This window comes from Leptodactylus fuscus, chromosome 3 (genome assembly GCF_031893055.1).
Source record: "Leptodactylus fuscus isolate aLepFus1 chromosome 3, aLepFus1.hap2, whole genome shotgun sequence".
Classification (NCBI taxonomy): domain Eukaryota; kingdom Metazoa; phylum Chordata; class Amphibia; order Anura; family Leptodactylidae; genus Leptodactylus; species Leptodactylus fuscus.
In genome coordinates, this window is record NC_134267.1 from 151636079 (window position 1) to 151660894 (window position 24816).

Sequence of the window (24816 nt, forward strand, 5' to 3'; positions counted from 1 at the left end):
GCAGAATTTGCCTAGACTAACATTTGTCTGCAAATGGGTTGTTAAAACTAGCAAATGCTGCAAATTCTAAATTGTTTTGCAACACTGACCTTGCATTTCCTCAGGCTCGGCCATTTTCAGCGCTTGTAGTGAGGCAGACGTGTTATGGGACAGTATGCCTGACCTACTCCTTGAGGTCTGTTGTATGCCTTCAATGTATAGCATGCAAGGCATAGGTATCATATAACTGCAGTTACGTGACAAGTGTCTATTACTAAACAAAGGCTAAAGGAAAGGATAAGTTATTATTTATGTTATTTTTTTAAAAGACAATTCATCTATGTAATCTTTATTCTGCCCAAAAATGACAAACTAAATCCAGGTTAAAAATAGAAATCTTTAGTTAAATATAAATAATAAAATGTATAGATAAAAAGTAGAATGGTGAAAAGTCACATAACAAAAAGGTGCTGAGGCTTTATAAGTGTTGCATAGTATACCAGCTATAATACACAATTAATAACTACGTAAAAGCAGTGCTAGGCACCTACATGGTCTATATGTGCTAAAAGACAATATACAGCTTTTTCCTCCTTGCATTTATATTGTATGTAAGTTTCTAGCAAAGCTTTTCTGTAGTTATTGCAACTGCCTTGATATAATATATTTTTAGCTCTTTTTCTATCATGTGACCCCTTACAGTTTTACTACTTTTTATCTATATAGTTTATTAAAGATTTGTATTTTTAGCCTAGATTGTGTCATTTTTGGTGATATGTTTGTAGCTAACACACAATGTTTGGCTTATCAAAAAACCTTATGTATATTATGATTGATTCTATAATCTTTATACTGTATGTGTAAAAAATCTGATTTATTACCAATGCCAAATAACACAACTATTGTATTAAGTATAGCCTATAGAAAGAGTCACTATCAGTTACAGAACTGTATATAAATGTTTCTGAAGATTCTCAAAACTGAAAATTCCATTGCAGTACACAATAGATAACCTTGCTTTGTCGGTAATGGATGCTCTAAGGCACCAATATATGGCACTAAGCAGCTTGATAAGGATTCCTAAAGATAGATATAGATCAAGGACGCACCAGTGAAAATGTAACATACCATAAACTCTTGAATTCAACACTGCAGCCACAGGCATGAACAGTACTAGTTCAATGGCCATAGCACCATGTCAACCCTGCTATGTGGTGATAAGAGAGAAAAGAGGTAGATAACCATTTTTTTCTAAATACACTGCATTTCAGATTCTGTTTTAAACAGTAGCACAAACCAGCGGCAGTCCATACTGTGAATTTCTTCTATCCATGGACTGTCTCCTGGGCTCCTATCCAGTAGGGGAGCCAGAGCAGTAGAATATAACATAACTCTACAGAACAGGCTCCCCTGCTGGATATAGGAGATCTGAGCAGATGTGGAATTGGAAAACAGACGGTCTCTGTTGTGGGCTGGTGATATCTATGTGCTAGGAAACAGAACGTCTTGCTCTATCTTCTAGGCTCCTGTATCCAGTAGAATGCAAAGTAATTGTACAGCACTGGTTTTCCTACTGGATAAAGGAGATATAAGCAGCATGAATCACAACATGACTGCAGTTAGTCTGTGCTGCCATTTAGAAGCAGAGTCTTAAAAGCCATGCATTTAGAAAAACAGTTATTGTGCAACGTGCTGTATAAAGATGTTTTCTAAATTATTCGAGGTACCCTTTACAGTAGTAATCCCACATAAAATGTATTTCCTAACCCATTAGAAAGGTGTATGATATAAATAGTAGTAAAGGTAATCTCTTTACCGGTGGCTGAGCTATCCATTCACACCTGTTCCTTGGCTTTATCATGTGACCTGCAAAAAGACGCTGACACAACATCTAATGTGTGTAATTTTCTCTATTCATTTCTATGACAGCAATGATGTGAATCTCACGGGAATACATGTACAATCTGACTTTGGTTACTCATGAGATGTTGGGTTGAACAGTTAAAGTATTGGTCACATAACAAAGCTGAGGGTCATATGGGATTGGTTAAAGTCCTATCCTACTAACATTATAAATGTGAAAGTTTGTGTGTTTGGATGTTTGTTAGTCAATCACGCAAAAACGGCTGAACGGATTTAAATGAAATTTGGCACATAAATAGTTTGTAACCTCGATTAAAATATAGGCTACTTTTTATCCCGGTAAATGACATGGTTTCACGACTGTTATGAATTTATGTTCACATACTATTTTATACTGCTCTTGCAGCAGCTTATCTCAGCCTAGTCTGTTATATCTCTATGTAAACACTCAGCTCAGTGGATTAAGTACACACATAAAAAAAAAAAAAGTAGACAAAAGCCTCTTTGCCTGCGATGCTATCGCTCCCACCCAGGAGATGTTTTTAATGCACTTTAAATAAAGGACTGTGTTTTTAAGAAGATATTCTTTTTTTCTGCTATATTTGCATATTATCTGATCTGCTCCAGGCAACATGCTGACATGATGGGTAAACACATTTAGTCCAGATTGGCAGTTTGCTACTTTTAAACATGCCGGGAAAAAGAAAATCTAATTTGTTGCAAAATTCAAAAAAGACTGCTATAAAGGTAGCCAGAAGTCAGAGAATTCTCCTCAAGCGGAGCTAAGGGGGATCATTGGCACCAACACGCTCATCATATGGCATCCCAGACCATCAATATTAGAATCATGGATAAATCCTTTAAAGTGGTTGTCCAGGAATTGGAGCAACTCATGTGCTAGGCAGGAGGTGTAAAATAAAAAACAAATAAATAAAAAAGCATACTCCTCTGTCCCCGGCGCTCTGTTGTCTGCCACCAGTGTCCATTTGGTCTCGTGCTGGTACCTCTTTGCTGGGAGTCCTGCACCTCATGTGATTGCTGAGACCAATTAGGTACAGGATTTCCAAAAGAGAAGCCATGAGACCGAACAGACATAGGCGGGGACAATGGGGTGCTGGGGACAGGTGAGTATGCTTTGTTTTTTTTTTTGTTTGTTTTTGTTTTGTTTTTTGTTTTTTACACCTCCCAGGCAGTCACCACAGTGATCACTACAGTTTATAGACAACCTCTTTTATGGCCACTTCACTGGTCCCCCCATACAGTGGCCTCTTCACTGGTCCCCCATAATGTATGGAGAATAGTGATGGGGCTATTATATTGTGTGGGAGCACTGATAGGTCTGACATCCTGTGCAGAAGAGGGATGTTAAAATGTGTACAGATCTCAGCTATCAAAGACAAAAGTCAAAGATTAAAGACAAAACTTTTTCCCACTAGCGTTTTTACATAGCTTGTTCCAAGTATTGCTTATTTTATGTGAAAAATAGCAACAAAAAAAAAAAACTATCAAAAAAACCAAAACTATATATGAAGGAAGGCAAAGAATAACTGAATTTCAGGACTTAAAAGATAGGATACAGGAAAAATAGGATAAAGGATAAATAGCTGATCATGGGGCTTTGACCCACCGATCCTAAGAAAGGAGGTGTTTTACCCCCATTGCAAATTCAGCCTGACTTCAGCTGCCAACTCATGTAGGCCTGCCTGTGCTGTACACAACTCTTCTTATCTCATTTCCCATTCACATCAGTCTGAGGGCCTTAGATAGTCAAATTCTATACAGCTATCAAACCCCCAGCAATCAGCTATTTATTCTGCATACTATGGATGGACGATAAATATTATTTATGGCATAACTCTTTTAATAAAGTTGGAGCTTTATTAAATCATTCATCATTCCACGCATCAGAAAACTAAATCAAATATTCACCATGACTGACACTATAATGTGCATCAGTTTCTGGTGTAAATTATAGTAAATGTGTTGGGCTGAGACTTTCTTCACATCCCTCCATACAAGTCATCTTTATTTCTCTTTAATTTAAATATATTACAGCATGAGAACATGAACGCATTTTGACTAAGACGTTCATAGTCATAGGGGTCCTATTAGTCAGACTTCCGCCAAGCCCACATTTATTAACTATCCTCTGCCTAAGTGACACATGTTAATCATTGTAAAACTCCTTTAACTCCCTTGAGGAACTGAAATGCCAGTATGAGAACCCATGTAGTCTATTATGTGTATAGAAAGCATGGACATGGGTACAGGAAGTTATCGGTGGCATGAAAACATGCATAAGCCTGGTTTCACACAGTCATTTTTTTGTCTATACACTTTGATTTTTCAGTGTAGGTTCTTAGCAATGTTTTTAAAGGGTTTCTATCAGCAGAATAGCCTTTAAAAGGCTATTCAGGCACCGCTAAAGTTATATTAAACTACCCCCCAGTTTTAAAATAAAACCCTAAAACAGAATATGATCAACTTACCCATCGTGCACTGTGGGCGGACATTCAGGGTCCGCCGTCTTCTTCAGCCATGCCTCCTCTTCCAGCGATGTCCTCGGGTCCCGTCTAACTCGCGAACTGACATTGATAAAAAATGGCGTGGGCGCATGCGCAGTAGCCGTAGTAGAAGCAGCATGCTACTGTGCATGCACCCACGCCATTTTTTTAACAATGTCAGTTAGCTAGTTAGACGGGACCTGAGGACATCGCTGGAAGAGGAGGCGTGGCTGAAGAAGATGGCGGACCCTGAATGCCCGCTCACCGTGCACGATGGGTAAGTTGATCATATTCTGTTTTAGGGTTTCATTTTAAAACGGGGGGGGGGGGGGGGGGTTGGGGGGGGGTTAGTTTAATATAACTTTAGTAGTGCCTGAATAGCCTTTTTAAAGGCTATTCACGCATATGTGGGGCTCTATCAGCATGATTTTGCTGATAGAGCCCCTTTAATAATATTAAAATCTATTGTACCATGTATTGCGTATAAATAAAGCCCAAACCATTTTTTCCCCACTAGCATTTTTACATAGCTTGCTAAGTATTGTTTTTTTTATGTGAAAAATAGCAAAATAAACCAAAACTATGTATGAAGGAAGCCTCTGTGGAAAATGCACAGCACAGCAGAATACAAGATACTTTATTGTTTAATTAAATTATAGAAAGGTTATTCAATGTAATGTATCAGTGTAGGCAAAATGTACGTTATTCTTCAGCTTAAAGTGGATTTGGCTAATTTCCATCTCTCGGCCTATGTCTGTGTGTAGCATCCCACTAGGACTGCTAAATGTTTAGAATTGTTTAATTTATTTCTATTTTTTAGCTTACTTAGCACTATTATATTCCACGGCACTTACAGTCCCAAGTAGGCAGCAAATTGCGTATTTTTCCTGCAGTGCTTTTCACAGAAAGTTTACAAAAACTTTCTCTGCGGACTTTCTGCTTTAATAGTACCTATAGGGAAACCGCTGGTGTTTCCATAGGTATAATAGACATGCAACATTTTTGGAAATCGCAACATGTCCGCTGTGTGTATTTTTACACACTATGATGATGGGATTCATAAGAATCCCATCCTCTGCGCAGTGAATGTAAAATGCCACGGTTTGTGCCACGTGGAGCCCTAGACTTTATGTAAACTCGTATAGAAATATCTAAATTTTACCATTAAGACAACATTTAGTTTTACTTCAGTTGTACAACGTAAATACTATGTTGGATCTCATCCAAAATCTTTAAAAAAAATGTTGCCAAGAAAAGATTGATCACTGTATTTCTCACATTTCTAGCAACTAATGAGCAGTTTAAGATATCCCACCGCCCCACTGACAACACAATCTGGTAGTCTCCTTTATCCAGAAAGTGAATGTCATTTCCCATTACTGTTAGGGTACATTCACAAGCAGCAGATTTGCTGTAGAACTTTCTGCAACTGTCTTATTCATCTAAATAGCAGTTGCACAAATCCATGTATTTGCTGCCAAAACGGCCCATTCAAATGAACAGAACTGATTTTTAGTGTCAGAATTTGTCTGAAGCAAATCTGCCACATATGAATATACTCCTACTCATTATGTCCAGTCATTTCAGAAAATATTAAGTTACTTAAAGGGGTTGTTCAGACAAGCGGGATTTATTTTTCCCAAAAACAGTACTGTTGTCCATTGGCTGCATTTGATATTGCAACTCATCTTCATTCAAGTCACCCTTAGAGGCAGATATTTACTATTGTAGATCACAAGTAGGAGTCTGAAAGCTGAACTTTCTTTATCCTCATAAAGAAGGGCAACAACACTAACACTGTAGCTTCTTCATAGTTTATCCTTGTATCACTACTTTTCAGGCCAATTGCGGTGCACAGTGCAATTTACTTGGATTGAGCCCTACTGTGGTTCACTGCACAGTGGGTGCACTACAGTTAAGGTGAAATACTGATGAGGTTCCCAAATTCTCAGCACTATGCCATAATATTGTAATACCCTTGTCTAATGGAGTAATTCCCATCTTATAGATTGATGGCATATTACTCCATTACTTTGAGTGGTAGTGGTTAGACCCTGATAAAGGCTAACAATGAAGAGGTCACAGAGTCGGTGCCGCTTGCATACAGTGGTGCCCCTGGCTACTCAGATGCACGGGGAATTACAGCATGCCACATTGCCTTAAAGAAGGCCACACTACAATTCCCTGCACAGTGGGTGGCTGGGACACAACTTTCCTGGGAAAAAACATAAATATATGTCATATGTATATATATATATATATATATATATATATATATATATATATGTATATATAAATATATGTATATAAATATATATATATGTATATATAAATATGTCATCACTTTATAAGATGGTAATACCTCTTTAATAGGCACAAAGGAGAGAAATATAGAGAAGAAGCACTAAAATACAGTAGACACAATATAAGAAACTTTAACATGAAGAAAGTTGCAGAGCATTGGCTCTCATAACACAAAAAACCTTGAATACAAGGTTCTTCTAACCAGCTCTGCCATTGAGTGAGGTGAAAGACTTATTTATAACATCAAAAAATGACCTATCCCTGTTGTATTCTCTGGAGATGAATGGTCGAGCGGAGAAAACACTGCAGGTTCCATGAAACTGTTGCTGATTCCATGAGAGCGGGTCGCACAGTCTTATATTTAGGCAGAATCACAGATAAATCAGTAACTTTGCGAAATAGTCCTGAATGTTTAGACACCAGCAAAGTCTTCAGAAGTATTTATATTTATAGTCAAAAAGTGGCGCCATAGACGTTTCCAAATATTTTTCTGTTTTTTAGTTTGCTATTGTGGCCTTTTGATGCAGTTATTTCTCAGTACAAAGAGTGGAGATTCATCGGAGACACAGTATATGGGAAAGCATACTTCTCACTTCTTAATTCACTCCTTGTTTTGCTTCAGAAACTGCATCATAATACCATGTGTGAAAGCATCCTTTATCACTACACTTATTCCACTTGTGGACATTTAAGTTATAACCAGGTCATAGTACTTCCTAAATTCATGGCCTGCTCTGCAGAGGTGCACATAGAGGCCTATAGCAGGGCTAAAGATTGCGCCCTCCTTTTGGAGTTGGGTAAAGTCAAACAAAGAAGAATGGACTATTTCAGTTATGATTAATAACACTGGAGCGCCTATGAAAAAGGCATTGTTCACAGATGCCCAATAAAAAGGAATGGCCTGGTTCTTCCAGGGGACTACTATAGTCCTATGGGCAGGCACTGACAGGTTTTCACACTGTATACAAGATGGGAAAACTGTATTATGACTGTGGTGCAAGCGATAAGACCGCCAGTTCTCTGGAAAATGAGAACCCATACACTCCCTAAGGGAGCCTTCACATGGAGTTTACGCTCCGCTCATTCAGACGCGTAAACACGTGTCAAAGTGACCGCTGTAAAACACAATACCATAGACTTCAATGTGTGCCGGTCTTACGCGCGTATCACATTGAAAGCAATAGGTAAAAAAGCCTCCCATTGATTTAAATGGGGAGCGGCGCGCGTGTGCCGGCACCCATTCAAGTCAATGGGATCTGTTTTTTATGCCGCTCACTCTGTGTGAAGGCTTCCTTAGGCTAAGGCCCCACACAGCAAATTACGGCCAGTAAATGCTACGGAAAATACTGTCGTTAAAGCATCATGGTTTATCTGCTGTGTTTTCACAGAACATTTGCAGTGTTTTCCTCCAGCATTTCCGATCATATAATTGACATGCTGTGATTTGCAAGAAAGCTCGCTTTTTTGGAATCGCAGCATTTCCTCTATTTTTTTCCGCAGTGTGGGGTTAACAAGAACCCCATCTACTTTGCAGTTAATGTAAAACGCAGTATTTTTTGCTGTGGTATTTCTGCTGTATTCAAATTGCTGTGTATTTCTGCAATGTGGGGGCCTGGCCTAAAACTTAGTATAAGTAAATCTGGCCCATCATATCAGTTTTTTTTGAGTGCACCTGAAAGTTAAGTGCACCCTCCCCCCCCCCCCCCTTAGTTTAGCTTGTCCTCTCATTTCCATGCAAGTCTGGGAGCTATGATGTGCCCGCTAATGTAATAGATATTAAAATGGAAGAACTGCACCCAGGGCCACATTGAGAATCTCCTGCTTTAACGTAGAATAACAAAGTGGGTTAAAGAGTGATCTGGTTAAAATACTAATTTCCGTTCCCTTCAGAAGTGTCCTCCAGAGAGGGCGCTGCGCAGAGCATGTAGAACACTAATGTGCACATATTTTCAGTTTGATTAAAAGGACGCTGTATTAATTGGACTAAGTGCAGTAGTGGGAATTGACACACACTACCCTGGTAATGACTCCAGTGAAACTGCTGGTGAGATCATGAAATAATCCTCCATTTAGATGAATGGTTATTGATGATGGGATTTCCTGCTCTGCAGATCAGGACAACACATTCCCTTCTGATTTTAAGGATTATCCCCTATTATGATTAAAGCCACAAAACTAGATTATGTTAAATATGGAATTTTAAGGATGTTAACGCAAGAAATTCATTGATCAATTATTTAGGTCTCTTTACTGTGAAGAAAAGCACAAAACGCCTAACATAATATATACACATTGGTTCATATACTGTACAAGGATTCAAGCCGTTTCCTATATTATATATAGTATATATAATTTTAACAGATGACATGTCTGAGTAGCAGTAACTATAATCAAAAACAACTAGTTCATGAGGCAGTGGTTTACAAACTATAGAGGTAGACCAATGCTAACTTTGCTACTTCTGTTAGAATATTGGTCAGAGGGGCTTAGCACTTAAGGCCAGGGGCCCCACATAGCATAAACGACACGGCGTTGTACAGTGACAGCATAGTGAATGGGAATCTGACTAATACCATCCATACATTGCAGACATGCCTCATGGCTGTATCAAACAAGCCCTCTTACCTCTTGCTTCCCCATTTCCTCATAGAAAGTAAGCTCATGTGAGCAGGGCCCTCACTCCTATTGTTTGATATGTTTATTTCTTTGTCACATTGTAATATTGTCTCATATTGTCTGTTCATATGTCCGCTGATTTGTAAAGTTCTTCAGAATATGTTGCTGATATATAAATGGTTATTATTATTATTATTATTATTATTATTATAAACATTGCGCTTTTATAAATCGCAGGATGTCAATTATACTTACAGGTGTAGGTAAAATAGAAGCAAAAAGTCCGCTGTGGAAAACTGTGTGGACTTTGTATAAAAAGTGCTGTGGGAAAAAACCACAATGCATTTTTGCCTTTTTAGTTGGGGCCCGCTATGTGGGACCTTAACCTATACCGGTTTTCCAGTCTTTATCAATTAATGACCTTTCCGTAGCATAGGTCACCAACTTAATATCAGCAAGATTCCCGAGAGCCCCACAGATCAGCCGTTTTAAGCGGTAACAGCACATCTGCTTCACAGGCCATGTGACATCACGTTCAATAGTAACATGGCCTGGTCATAGTTCAGCCCCATTCAAGTCTTGTGATACCAAGCACAGTTGCTGTACACAAAGTGCTGTGCATGGTTTAGGGTAAAGAGGCCGAAGAGCTCTTCTGAAAATTGCAGTCTCTTCAAACAGCTGATCAATAGAGGGCCAAGTGGAGGACCCCCAGTGATATTCAAATGACAACCTATTCTAAGGATACGGGTCCATTCACACGGAGTAAACGCACGCTCATTTTGGCACAATACACGTGTAAAAATAAGACTCCCATTGACTTCAATTATAATTTTTTTACACGTGTGAAAGAAAAAACGCAACAAGTGTTTTTTGACACTTTTTTTTACACGTGTAAAAAAAAGTCATTGAAGTCAATGGGAGTCTTATTTTTACATGTGTATTGTGCCAAAATGAACACGCGTTTACTCCGTGTGAATGGACCCTTAGTCAGTAATCCTAGAAAACTCTTAATATTTGCACTGCATTCTCTAACAATATGTTCAGCAATGTTGCACACCTATTGTTGCTTTGATTAGCATTTTGGTGCATTTAAGTATATCTAAAACCACTCCTCTTTTTAGAAAGCCATACCCCTTCACAAACATTGCACAAAAAGTGTCTAAGGCTCAGGCCCCACACACTTAGCCGCAGGCAAAAAGCTGTGCCTTGCCCCATCAACACATTGCCGAAAAATTTCTGCAGCGGAAAGATATAGAGACAGAAAGTCCACAGTGGGAAACTCTACGGACTGACAAAATGCTGTGGAAAAAAAATTAATGCATTTCTGCCACGGTCTTTTCTGCAGCATTTTTCAGTTAGCCCATAACGTTTCCCACTGCAGAGTTTCTGTCTCTATTATATCTATACAGGAAAACGCCAGTGTTTATGTAGGTATAATTGACATCCTGCAATTTACAAAAACACAACTGCATTTCATTTCAACTGAAAACTGTGGTTAGGCTGAGTTCACACGTAGTGTTTTGGTCAGGATTTTGAGGCCGAATTCGCCTCAATCTTGACCAAAAAGACGGCTCCCATTGAAATCAATGGGACCTGGTCAGTTCTTTTTTCTGGGAGCCATTTGTTCCAGCTCCTGGAAAGAAGTGACATGCTTGTTCATCAGACTGATTTGCCTCGTGAATAGAGATGAGCGAACAGTGTTCTATCGAACTCATGTTCGATCGGATATTAGGCTGTTCGACATGTTCGAATCGAATCGAACACCGCGTGGTAAAGTGCGCCATTACTCGATTCCCCTCCCACCTTCCCTGGCGCCTTTTTTGCTCCAATAACAGCGCAGGGTAGGTGGGACAGGAACTACGACACCGGTGACGTTGAGAAAAGTAGGCAAAACCCATTGGCTGCCGAAAACATGTGACCTCTAATTTAAAAGAACAGCGCCGCCCAGGTTCGCGTCATTCTGAGCTTGCAATTCACCGAGGACGGAGGTTTCCGTCCAGCTAGCTAGGGCTTAGATTCTGGGTAGGCAGGGACAGGCTAGGATAGGAAGGAGAAGACAACCACAACAGCTCTTGTAAGAGCTAAATTCCAGGGAGAAGCTTGTCAGTGTAACGTGGCACTGACGGGCTCAATCGCCGCAACCCAGCTTTCCCAGGATCCTGAATGGAATACACTGTCAGTGTATTCCCGTATACCCGATATATACCCCGATACCCGTTCCAACGGTGTGCCCCCCCACCTTCACCCCAGAAATACCCTGCAAGTCCCCTAGCAATAGAATTGGGGCTATATACACCCACAATTTTTACTACTGGTATACAGTGCCATTGTCTGACTGGGAATTCAAAGAATATATTGGGGTTATAAATACCCTCATTTCTTGCTACTGCCATATAGTGCCAGTTTCTGACTGGTAATTCAAAGAATATATTGGGGTTACGTGCACCCACAATTTTTACTACTGGTATACAGTGCCATTGTCTGACTGGGAATTCAAAGAATATATTGGGGTTATAAATACCCTCATTTCTTGCTACTGCCATATAGTGCCAGTTTCTGACTGGTAATTCAAAGAATATATTGGGGTTACGTGCACCCACAATTTTTACTACTGGTATACAGTGCCATTGTCTGACTGGGAATTCAAAGAATATATTGGGAATACAAATACCCTCATTTCTTGCTACTGCCATATAGTGCCAGTTTCTGACTGGTAATTCAAAGAATATATTGGGGTTACGTGCACCCACAATTTTTACTACTGGTATACAGTGCCATTGTCTGACTGGGAATTCAAAGAATATATTGGGGTTATAAATACCCTCATTTCTTGCTACTGCCATATAGTGCCAGTTTCTGACTGGTAATTCAAAGAATATATTGTGGTTACGTGCACCCACAATTTTTACTACTGGTATACAGTGCCATTGTCTGACTGGGAATTCAAAGAATATATTGGGAATACAAATACCCTCATTTCTTGCTACTGCCATATAGTGCCAGTTTCGGACTGGTAATTCAAAGAATATATTGGGGTTACGTGCACCCACAATTTTTACTACTGGTATACAGTGCCATTGTCTGACTGGGAATTCAAAGAATATATTGGGAATACAAATACCCTCATTTCTTGCTACTGCCATATAGTGCCAGTTTCTGACTGGTAATTCAAAGAATATATTGGGGTTACGTGCACCCACAATTTTTACTACTGGTATACAGTGCCATTGTCTGACTGGGAATTCAAAGAATATATTGGGAATACAAATACCCTCATTTCTTGCTACTGCCATATAGTGCCAGTGTCTGACTGGGAATTCAAAGAATATATTGGGGTTACGTGCACCCACAATTTTTACTACTGGTATACAGTGCCATTGTCTGACTGGGAATTCAAAGAATATATTGGGAATACAAATACCCTCATTTCTTGCTACTGCCATATAGTGCCAGTTTCTGACTGGTAATTCAAAGAATATATTGGGGTTACGTGCACCCACAATTTTTACTACTGGTATACAGTGCCATTGTCTGACTGGGAATTCAAAGAATATATTGGGAATACAAATACCCTCATTTCTTGCTACTGCCATATAGTGCCAGTTTCTGACTGGTAATTCAAAGAATATATTGGGGTTACGTGCACCCACAATTTTTACTACTGGTATACAGTGCCATTGTCTGACTGGGAATTCAAAGAATATATTGGGAATACAAATACCCTCATTTCTTGCTACTGCCATATAGTGCCAGTGTCTGACTGGGAATTCAAAGAATATATTGGGGTTACGTGCACCCACAATTTTTACTACTGGTATACAGTGCCATTGTCTGACTGGGAATTCAAAGAATATATTGGGAATACAAATACCCTCATTTCTTGCTACTGCCATATAGTGCCAGTGTCTGACTGGGAATTCAAAGAATATATTGGGGTTACGTGCACCCACAATTTTTACTACTGGTATACAGTGCCATTGTCTGACTGGGGATTCAAAGAATATATTGGGAATACAAATACCCTCATTTCTTGCTACTGCCATATAGTGCCAGTTTCTGACTGGTAATTCAAAGAATATATTGGGGTTATGTGCACCCACAATTTTTACTACTGGTATACAGTGCCAATTTCTAACTAGGAATTCAAAATGCGCAAGGCTCCCGGAAAGGGACGTGGACGAGGCCGTGGGCGAGGTCGGGGGAATGGTTCTGGGGAGCAAGGTAGCAGTGAAGCCACAGGGCGTCCCGTGCCTACTCCTGTGGGGCAGCAAGCATTGCGCCACTCCACAGTGCCAGGGTTGCTTGCCACATTAACTAAACTGCAGGGTACAAACCTTAGTAGGCCCGAGAACCAGGAACAGGTCTTGCAATGGCTGTCAGAGAACGCTTACAGCACATTGTCCAGCAGCCAGTCAGACTCTGCCTCCTCTCCTCCTATTACCCAACAGTCTTGTCTTCCTTCCTCCCAAAATTCCGAAGCTTTACAGAACAATAACCCAAACTGTCCCTGCTCCCCAGAGCTGTTCTCCGCTCCTTTCATTGTCCCTCAACCTGCCTCTCCACGTCACGATTCCACGAACCTAACAGAGGAGCATCTGTGTCCAGATGCTCAAACACTAGAGTCTCCTCCATCTCCGTTCGATTTGGTGGTGGATGACCAGCAACCCACCCTCATCGACGATGATGTGACGCAGTTGCCGTCAGGGCATCCAGTTGACCGGCGCATTGTGCGGGAGGAGGAGATGAGACAGGAGTTGGAAGAGGAAGTGGTGGATGATGAGGACACTGACCCGACCTGGACAGGGGGGATGTCAAGCGGGGAAAGTAGTGTGGATGTTGAGGCAGGTGCAGCACCAAAAAGGGTAGCTAGAGGCAGAGGCAGAGGTCAGCAGCTTAGGCGAAGCCAGGCCACACCCGGAATCTCCCAAGATGTTCCAGTTCGTACCCAGCCCCGAAAAACTCCCACCTCGAGGGCACGTTTCTCGAAGGTGTGGAGTTTTTTCAAGGAATGCGCCGAGGACAGATATAGTGTTGTCTGCACAATTTGCCTCTCGAAATTGATTAGGGGCTCTGAGAAGAGCAACCTGTCCACCACTTCAATGCGCCGTCATTTGGAATCCAAGCACTGGAATCAGTGGCAGGCAGCAACGGCAGGACAAAGGCCGCCTGCCGTTCACGCCACTGCCACTGCCTCTGCCACTGCCTCTGCCACTGCCACTGCTGACTGTGCTGGCGATGCACTCCAGAGGACGAGCCAGGACACCACTTCATCTGCCTCCGCCACTTTGTTGACTTCTACCTCATCCTCCCCTGGTCCTGTCTTATCTCCTTCTCCTGCACCATCAAAGGCACCATCAGGCGTTTCTTTACAACAACCCACCATCTCTCAGACATTGGAGCGGCGGCAGAAATACACTGCTAACCACACACACGCGCAAGCCTTGAACGCCAACATCGCTAAACTGCTGGCCCAGGAGATGTTGGCGTTCCGGCTTGTTGAAACTCCCGCCTTCCTGGACCTGATGGCAACTGCGGCACCTCGCTATGCCGTCCCTAGCCGTCACTACTTCTCCAGGTGTGCCGTCCCCGCCTTGCACCAGCACGTGTCACTCAACATCAGGCGGGCCCTTAGTTCCGCGCTTTGCACAAAGGTCCACTTGACCACCGACGCGTGGACAAGTGCATGCGGACAGGGACGCTACATTTCACTGACGGCACACTGGGTGAATGTAGTTGAGGCTGGGACTGCTTCCCAAACTGGCCCGGTGTACCTCGTCTCCCCGCCTAACATTCCTGGCAGGGACACGAGAAGAACACCCCCCTCCTCCTCCTCCTCTACCGCCTCCTCCTCCGCCACCGCCTCCTCCTCCGCCACCGCCTCCTCCTCCGCTGTTAGATTGACCCCAGCTACGAGTTGGAAACGTTGCAGCACTGGCGTTGGTAGACGTCAGCAGGCTGTGCTGAAGCTGATCAGCTTGGGGGACAGACAGCACACTGCCTCTGAGGTGAGGGATGCCCTCCTCGATGAGACAGCAATATGGTTTGAGCCGCTGCACCTGGGCCCAGGCATGGTCGTTTGTGATAACGGCCGGAACCTGGTAGCAGCTCTGGAGCTTGCCGGACTCCAACATGTTCCATGCCTGGCCCACGTCTTCAACCTAGTGGTGCAACGTTTCCTAAAGAGCTACCCCAATGTTCCAGAGCTACTGGTGAAAGTGCGGCGCATGTGCGCCCACTTTCGCAAGTCGACAGTAGCCGCTGCTAGCTTAAAATCTCTCCAGCAACGCCTGCATGTGCCACAACACCGGCTTTTGTGCGACGTCCCCACACGCTGGAACTCAACGTTTCAGATGTTGAATAGAGTGGTTGAGCAGCAGAGACCTTTGATGGAATACCAGCTACAAAACCCTAGGGTGCCACAAAGTCAGCTGCCTCAGTTTCACATCCATGAGTGGCCATGGATGAGAGACCTTTGTGACATCCTACGGGTCTTTGAGGAGTCCACAAGGAGGGTGAGCTCTGAGGATGCGATGGTGAGCCTTACAATCCCGCTCTTGTGTGTTCTGAGAGAATCCCTGATTGACATCAGGGATAACTCAGATCACACAGAGGAGTTAGGGATAGCATCCGATCCGTCACAGCTGGAGAGTAGGTCCACACATCTGTCCGCTTCACTGCGTTTAATGGAGGAGGAGGAGGAGGAGGAGGAGGAAGAAGAGTTGTCCGATGATGTGATGGTGATACAGGAGGCTTCCGGGCAACTTCGAATCGTCCCATTGTTGCAGCGCGGATGGGTAGACATGGAGGATGAGGAGGAAATGGAGATTGAACTTTCCGGTGGGGCCAGAGGAGTCATGCCAACTAACACTGTGGCAGACATGGCTGAGTTCATGTTGGGGTGCTTTACAACCGACAAGCGTATTGTCAAAATCATGGAGGACAACCAGTACTGGATCTTTGCTATCCTTGACCCCCGGTATAAAAACAACATCTCGTCTTTTATTCCGGTAGAGGGGAGGGCCAATCGCATCAATGCTTGCCACAGGCAATTGGTGCAGAATATGATGGAGATGTTTCCAGCATGTGACGTTGGCGGCAGGGAGGGCAGTTCCTCCAGTAGGCAACCAAGTTCTCACCGGTCCACACAAACGAGGGGCACACTGTCTAAGGTCTGGGACACCTTGATGGCACCCCCTCGCCAAAGTGCCGCCACGGAGGGTCCTAGTGTCACCAGGCGTGAGAAGTATAGGCGCATGTTGCGGGAATACCTTTCCGACCACAGCCCTGTCCTCTCCGACCCCTCTGCGCCCTACACGTATTGGGTGTCGAAGTTGGACCTGTGGCTTGAACTTGCCCTATATGCCTTGGAGGTGCTGTCCTGTCCTGCCGCCAGCGTCCTATCTGAGAGGGTGTTCAGTGCAGCCGGTGGCATCATCACTGACAAGCGCACCCGTCTGTCAGCTGAGAGTGCCGACCGGCTCACTTTGATAAAAATGAACCACCACTGGGTAGAGCCGTCATTTTTGTGCCCACCTGTGTAAAGCACCCCAACATGAAACTCCATGTCTGTACTCAACCTCTCCAATTCCTCCGCATCCTCATACTCATCCACCATAAGCGTTGCACAATTCTGCTAATACTAGGCTCCCTCCACCCTGATTTCCCCCAACTCTGCTGGTTAGAGACTCCCTCCACCCTGATTTCCACCAACTCTGCTGGTTAGAGGCTCCCTCCACCATGAATTGGTCCAAACTGGGGTTTTTAGAGGCTCCCTCCACCATGAATTGGTCCAAACTGGGCTGTTTAGCGGCTCCCTCCACCATTAATTGGTCCAAACTGGGCTGGTTAGAGGCTCCCTCCACCATGAATTTGCCCAAACTGGGCTGTTTAGAGGCTCCCTCCACCATGAATTTGCCCAAACTGGGCTGGTTAGAGGCTCCCTCCACCATGAATTGGTCCAAACTGGGGTTTTTAGAGGCTCCCTCCACCATGAATTGGTCCAAACTTGGCTGTTTAGAGGCTCCCTCCACCATTAATTGGTCCAAACTGGGCTGGTTAGAGGCTCCCTCCACCATGAATTGGTCCAAACTGGGTTTTTTAGAGGCTCCCTCCACCATGAATTGGTCCAAACTGGGGTTTTTAGAGGCTCCCTCCACCATGAATTGGTCCAAACTGGGCTGTTTAGCGGCTCCCTCCACCATTAATTGGTCCAAACTGGGCTGGTTAGAGGCTCCCTCCACCATGAATTTGCCCAAACTGGGCTGTTTAGAGGCTCCCTCCACCATGAATTTGCCCAAACTGGGCTGGTTAGAGGCTCCCTCCACCATGAATTGGTCCAAACTGGGGTTTTTAGAGGCTCCCTCCACCATGAATTGGTCCAAACTTGGCTGTTTAGAGGCTCCCTCCACCATTAATTGGTCCAAACTGGGCTGGTTAGAGGCTCCCTCCACCATGAATTGGTCCAAACTGGGTTTTTTAGAGGCTCCCTCCACCATGAATTGGTCCAAACTGGGGTTTTTAGAGGCTCCCTCCACCATGAATTGGTCCAAACTGGGCTGTTTAGCGGCTCCCTCCACCATTAATTGGTCCAAACTGGGCTGGTTAGAGGCTCCCTCCACCATGAATTTGCCCAAACTGGTCTGTTTAGAGGCTCCCTCCACCATGAATTTGCCCAAACTGGGCTGGTTAGAGGCTCCCTCCACCATGAATTGGTCCAAACTGGGGTTTTTAGAGGCTCCCTCCACCATGAATTGGTCCAAACTTGGCTGTTTAGAGGCTCCCTCCACCATTAATTGGTCCAAACTGGGCTGGTTAGAGGCTCCCTCCACCATGAATTGGTCCAAACTGGGTTTTTTAGAGGCTCCCTCCACCATGAATTGGTCCAAACTGGGGTTTTTAGAGGCTCCCTCCACCATGAATTGGTCCAAACTGGGCTGTTTAGCGGCTCCCTCCACCATTAATTGGTCCAAACTGGGCTGGTTAGAGGCTCCCTCCACCATGAATTTGCCCAAACTGGGCTGTTTAGAGGCTCCCTCCACCATGAATTTGCCCAAACTGGGCTGGTTAGAGGCTCCCTCCACCATGAATTGGTCCAAACTGGGGTTTTTAGAGGCTCCCTCCACCATGAATTGGTCCAAACTTGGCTGTTTAGAGGCTCCCTCCACCATTAATTGGTCCAAACTGGGCTGGTTAGAGGCTCCCTCCACCATGAATTGGTCCAAACTGGGTTTTTTAGAGGCTCCCTCCACCATGAATTGGTCCAAACTGGGGTTTTTAGAGGCTCCCTCCACCATGAATTGGTCCAAACTGGGCTGTTTAGCGGCTCCCTCCACCATTAATTGGTCCAAACTGGGCTGGTTAGAGGCTCCCTCCACCATGAATTTGCCCAAACTGGGCTGTTTAGAGGCTCCCTCCACCATGAATTTGCCCAAACTGGGCTGGTTAGAGGCTCCCTCCACCATGAATTGGTCCAAACTGGGGTTTTTAGAGGCTCCCTCCACCATGAATTGGTCCAAACTTGGCTGTTTAGAGGCTCCCTCCACCATTAATTGGTCCAAACTGGGCTGGTTAGAGGCTCCCTCCACCATGAATTGGTCCAAACTGGGGTTTTTAGAGGCTCCCTCCACCATGAATTGGTCCAAACTGGGCTGTTTAGCAGCTCCCTCCACCATTAATTGGTCCAAACTGGGCTGGTTAGAGGCTCCCTCCACCATGAATTTGCCCAAACTGGGCTGTTTAGAGGCTCCCTCCACCATGAATTTGCCCAAACTGGGCTGGTTAGAGGCTCCCTCCACCATGAATTGGTCCAAACTGGGGTTTTTAGAGGCTCCCTCCACCATGAATTGGTCCAAACTTGGCTGTTTAGAGGCTCCCTCCACCATTAATTGGTCCAAACTGGGCTGGTTAGAGGCTCCCTCCACCATGAATTGGTCCAAACTGGGTTTTTTAGAGGCTCCCTCCACCATGAATTGGTCCAAACTGGGGTTTTTAGAGGCTTCCTCCACCATGAATTGGTCCAAACTGGGCTGTTTAGCGGCTCCCTCCACCATTAATTGGTCCAAACTGGGCTGGTTAGAGGCTCCCTCCACCATGAATTTGCCCAAACTGGGCTGTTTAGAGGCTCCCTCCACCATGAATTTGCCCAAACTGGGCTGGTTAGAGGCTCCCTCCACCATGAATTGGTCCAAACTGGGGTTTTTAGAGGCTCCCTCCACCATGAATTGGTCCAAACTTGGCTGTTTAGAGGCTCCCTCCACCATTAATTGGTCCAAACTGGGCTGGTTAGAGGCTCCCTTCACCATGAATTGGTCCAAACTGGGTTTTTTAGAGGCTCCCTCCACCATGAATTTGCCCAAACTGGGCTGTTTAGAGGCTCCCTCCACCATGAATTGGTCCAAACTGGGTTTTTTAGAGGCTCCCTCCACCATGAATTTGCCCAAACTGGGCTGGTTAGAGGCTCCCTCCACCATGAATTGGTCCAAACTGGGTTTTTTAGAGGCTCCCTCCACCATGAATTTGCCCAAACTGGGCTGGTTAGATGCTCCCTCCACCATGAATTGGTCCAAACTGGGTTTTTTAGAGGCTCCCTCCACCATGAATTTGCCCACACTGGGCTGGTTAGAGGCTCCCTCCACCATGAATTGGTCCAAACTGGGGTTTTTAGAGGCTCCCTCCACCATGAATTTGCCCAAACTGGGGTGTTTAGAGGCTCCCTCCACCATGAATTTGCCCAAACTCTGCTGGTTAGAGGCTCAATCCACCCTGATTTTCAAAACAAATGTTGGTGCCAACCTCAACTTACTACAAGGGCCAAATTCACTGCTGGTGACAAGCTCTCCTCACTGCAAGTGCCAAATACACATGTTTCAAGGTGTTTTCCTACTGTCAGAGAGGTGGTATTGAGTGTGTAAAGTGTGTAGTTGTTAGGCTGTGATGTTGGGGTAATAGAGGGTCTTTGGTGTGTTAGATGCCCCCAGACATGCTTCCCCTGCTGTCCCAGTGTCATTCCAGAGGTGTTGGCATCATTTCCTGGGGTGTCATAGTGGACTTGGTGACCCTCCAGACACGGATTTGGGTTTCCCCCTTAACGAGTATCTGTTCCCCATAGACTATAATGGGGTTCGAAACCCATTCGAACACACGAACATTGAGCGGCTGTTCGAATCGAATTTCGAACCTCGAACATTTTAGTGTTCGCTCATCTCTACTCGTGAATCCACCTCAAGAAACTCCCTCCTCCCAATTAGGCCCATTCATTGGGCCTAATCGGGAACAGAGTGCGCGACTGGATGCCGGTGCACTGCACCGGCATCAAGTCGCAGCTGCCCGCTGTTTGGTCCAGAAACTGAGGCGGCCTCCAAGTGTTTTGAAATCACAGCATTTGTGCTGCAGATTTTTTTTCTGCTATGTATGGGATTAGCCAGAATCCCATCCACTTTGCAAGTAATGTAAAACGCATCATTTTTGCAACATGGGGCCCCAGATTAATTTCTTTATTCACATCAATAGAGGTCACTACTTCTGGTCAGTATAATGATTGTGAGAAGGTGACAGGCAGAGTGCTGGAGTCCAGATATATTATCCCCAGGTTTCTGAGATGTGTGGTCCAAGGCAGATCTGGAGTTGGCCTCTGCCCAGGTGTAGGTCCTTGGCTCATTACTGGGCCAGAAAACGCTGCAGATCCTGCATTCCAGTGCAGTTCCATGCCTTGAAAGGTGGTTTGTGGGTCTGTCTTGTAACCCTATATTGTTTGTGTGACTGGAAATAAGCCACACGTATAGTTAGGTTATCAGTTCTATTTAGCTAGTGGCTCAGATGAGCAGGTATTTATTTTGTTTTAGCCAAAGTTAAGGCTGTATTTTGTGCTTGAAGTAACGGTTTATTTATTAAACCAGCAAACTGGTTTATTTAGTGAAAAACCTAAATAAACCAGTTTGCTGCACATTTTGCGTCCCTGCCTTGACTATTTTGGGTCTGCACCACTCCTTCTACCGAGCTAACTTCCCCACATGCCCTATATGACCCTGCTGTTGCATATGAGTGAAAGACTGAGTAGAATTTGGCTTTCTCTTTCAGAGACATGCTACTACAGTGGTCAAAACATTCTTGCTTTTTTTCTTCTTTGAGTTATTGTTGTGAAAGGGGGACTTTTATATGTTCATCCTCAAGGCAAATTTACAATATTTTCTTACATGTAATTTAGCTATTGAATCCATGTGAAAAATATTTGCCTACCATAGTTTATTTATTTATTTATTTATTTATTTAATCTGGTTTCGGACGAAGTCTCTAAAGCCATTTAGGTCATGTTTATCTTATGACAACTCAAAAATGTTCTTTGTATAATATTATACTGTCTGTAAAGATATAGTGTAAAATTATAAAATAACAAGATCCATCAAATTGTCATTTTTATGTATTTTGCCAACTGAACTATTACAAGCGGTAGTAACAAGAAGAAAATGCTATGTGAAGTGTTACACTCCGTACTGAAAAAGGCTTCCTGCTGCCAGACCCATCTTGACACTTGGAGTTGTTACGTTCACATGAATTATGAGTTTGTTATTTTAGCTCTAGATCAGCTGCTTTGTCGATGCTCTATTCCCATGTGCCTGACTCGAATGCTCAAGTCAGCACATTCAAGGCAGACAGCTTTTGAGAGGCTTTGCAAGGCTGAACATGCAGATTTAACTCATTGGATGTCCTGAATTCTCATGCAAAACATGACCACTGCCTTATTTGATCTTGTCCAGCTCAAATTCCATTCCATTAAAAAGTCTAGACCATTTATCTATAGCACATAAGCCTGTCTTTTTATCTGTGAGTCCAATTCATACAATGCTTTGCAGCTCATTTTAAGCACAATTTACAACATTACAGAATTTGCCAGTGAAATAAATACATTAGTAGCTCAGTAATATTCTTTTAATATTGTATCCAGTAATCCACAAAGTCCCATAGCCCAGTACTTGTGTGCAAATAGGAAGAATTGAAAACTATTTGGATTGTCACAAGATCATAAGCACATGACTAAGATGACATAACCAAGTGAAAGTATAGCTGTATACAGAAAACGAATGATAACAGTACATTTTACTGTATGTTCTCATCTCATGATTCTCACAATTGATCTACAAACTTGTACAAATATTTTTCCCAAACTATAAACACTGTAGCAGGAAAAAGTGTTAAACTGACATTTTCTTCATCGTTTCGCCTCTGATAAGAATTTGAATAAAAAGTGATCAAAGCAATAGAGATTCCCCAATATTGTATGACTAAGTACACCTGACTCTGCTAAAAAAAAAAAAAAAAAAAATGCCCTGTGCATCCCCGTATATGGAAATATATGTCAGAATATGGTGACCTTAAGAATTTTTATTTTTTTTGTAAAGTTTTAGGTCTTTGTTAGTGGCATCTTTTTCGCTGCAGAGTGAATGCCATAAAAACAAAACCTATAAGAATGTTACACAAATGCACTTTTTCTTCAATTCCACCTAATTCTGAAATTTTCCCAGTGCATTGTACAGAATAATAAATGGTGCCGTTATGAAGAACATTTTGACCCACAAACTTTAGCCCTAATATGGCTAGTAGCATGTAAACGCTTTTTTTTTTTTTGGGGGGGGGGGGCTGTCTATAGACTGTCTCAGGCAGCAAAGAGACTAGGTTCACCTCTGGCCACAGTGTCTGTATTGTCACTTGGTCACAGATATATAAAGCAATACTGCATAGACTGACAAAGTAATAAATCACTCCCATGAGTGGCTTCAAGGAGGTGAAGTTTCATTTGCTGGCTGAACTGTTCACAGGGAGGGTTAGTGAACTTGCTAATTAAACATACTAGCTGGTTAATGATCTGAAATAAATCAGATAAACATTACATTGCAAAGGTTGAAAGCCATGAGCAAAACCCACATTAATAATTTCCTCCTGTATGCTTTAACTAAGTTAACTAAACTACTGAGGTTACTGTTCATGTGGCCCCAACCACAAATTTATAGGCCTCATGTATATAGCCATAAAGCTGCAGACAATCCTTATGGCTTTGATATTAAAGACATATGGACAGTCTGTTTCAATATACACTGCCTCTTTAATATACTCTACACTCCCCCTTCCAAATTTTGTGGGTGTGTGGTGTCCATACTAATCACAGACAGTGTAAAATCCTGCTAATTTTCAGGTCAGATGTTGTCCATAGTTGATTCGTTTCACATGTCTGCAAAATTGGATCAACATTTTTTTTAAATTTCCTATACTTTGCTATGACTCTGGGTCTAGAAAAAATGGGCTGCATACAGATAATAGGGACCCATAGACATTAATGGATGTCCATGGTGTGCAAAATGGATGAAAATAAAGCATTGGACCTTTTTATTCCACAGATCGTTGGTCTATGGAAAAGCAAATGGCATTGAAGTCAATGGGAGTCTGATTTTTACAAGTGTATTTTGACAAATTCAACTCGCATTTACATCGTGTGAAGGCAGGCTAACAGAGCATGCAATGGACTTTGTATCTCAAAGAGGAGAAAAAAAACCTCTGCATTCCTCCAGCTAAGCCAATTGGATGTATTTGTGCTCATAGTAGATCAGATCCTCAAAATGTACCGTTGGCGTTTAGAGTTACTTTTATTTTGCCACACTAACCACTGCATTGATGCTGTATGCATATAAAGTCACTGTAATGTGCAATAATAATCTGTGATTAATGTTTCCGCTAAGAATTGATTTTCACCTAAATTCCCATTACATTTAACATGACAAGTACAGCAATAATAAGTACTTCAAGGCTCCCTGGATAGTCTATAGCTGATCTTGCAAATATTATTGCAAGCACAAGGCAGCTCCTTACTTTGGCCACATTGTATAGTATTGTTAATGTCTTTGATGTGATGAATCCCAGAAGTAAATGTATAGTCATTAGGCAGACCCATGAAATAAGCAGTTCATGTAAGCAATTTCTGCCATTGTGATTTACTGTTCAGAACTTAAGGCCTTGAGAATAAAAGGTAAACGAAAAACTACAAATTTCCTATGTATTCTATTATACAAATTGGATAAAAATGAGGAGTGAAATTAATATTTTACAGAAAAGTGTTCTAGACTGTGAAACAATGCATTGTCATTCCCCATACGTCCAACACAGCAGCACAACAGATGGGGTATTCCTGCCCCTGCGTGCAATCAGGACAGGTGGAACTTTTACTCAATCAAAGAACCTCCCCTATAAGAGGTCACCAGACCTCCCCCTCCTCGTGTTTTTTTCTGTCCTGCGGACAGGGACAGGTGGTGAGGAGGCCTGTGGCCTCCTCCGGGATCGGAAGAAGGTGGCTGTTAGCTCCTTCTTCTTTCCCTTTCTTTCCTTCTCTTTCTTTCCTTCTGAGAGAAAGATTTAGGTTTTGTCTTACCTGCTTTGCAGGGTGTCTGATGGTTCAGCTGTGCACAGCTCATTCACTGCCCAATAAGGTAAGCTGAGTCCTAGCTTTCCTCTGTGTTTTCTGAAAACTAAAAGCACTGATACTTTTTGCTATGGGCACTCTATTATG

General features: G+C 43.1%; 1 protein-coding gene across 2 annotated transcripts in view; it reads right to left on the reverse strand.

Annotated features, from left to right (window-relative positions):
* Positions 1–24816, reverse strand: part of FGF12 (fibroblast growth factor 12) — a 395684-nt gene that overhangs the window by 297532 nt on the left and 73336 nt on the right. The window contains exon 1 of one of the 2 annotated variants that reach the window (XM_075268555.1): positions 90–189. The exons of the other annotated variant lie outside the window; for it this stretch is intronic. Within the exon in view, the coding sequence (XP_075124656.1) occupies positions 90–114 (25 nt within the window). The 5' untranslated portion in view covers positions 115–189. Of the gene's footprint in view, positions 1–89; positions 190–24816 lie in introns of those variants that run through there. 2 annotated transcript variants of the gene reach the window in all.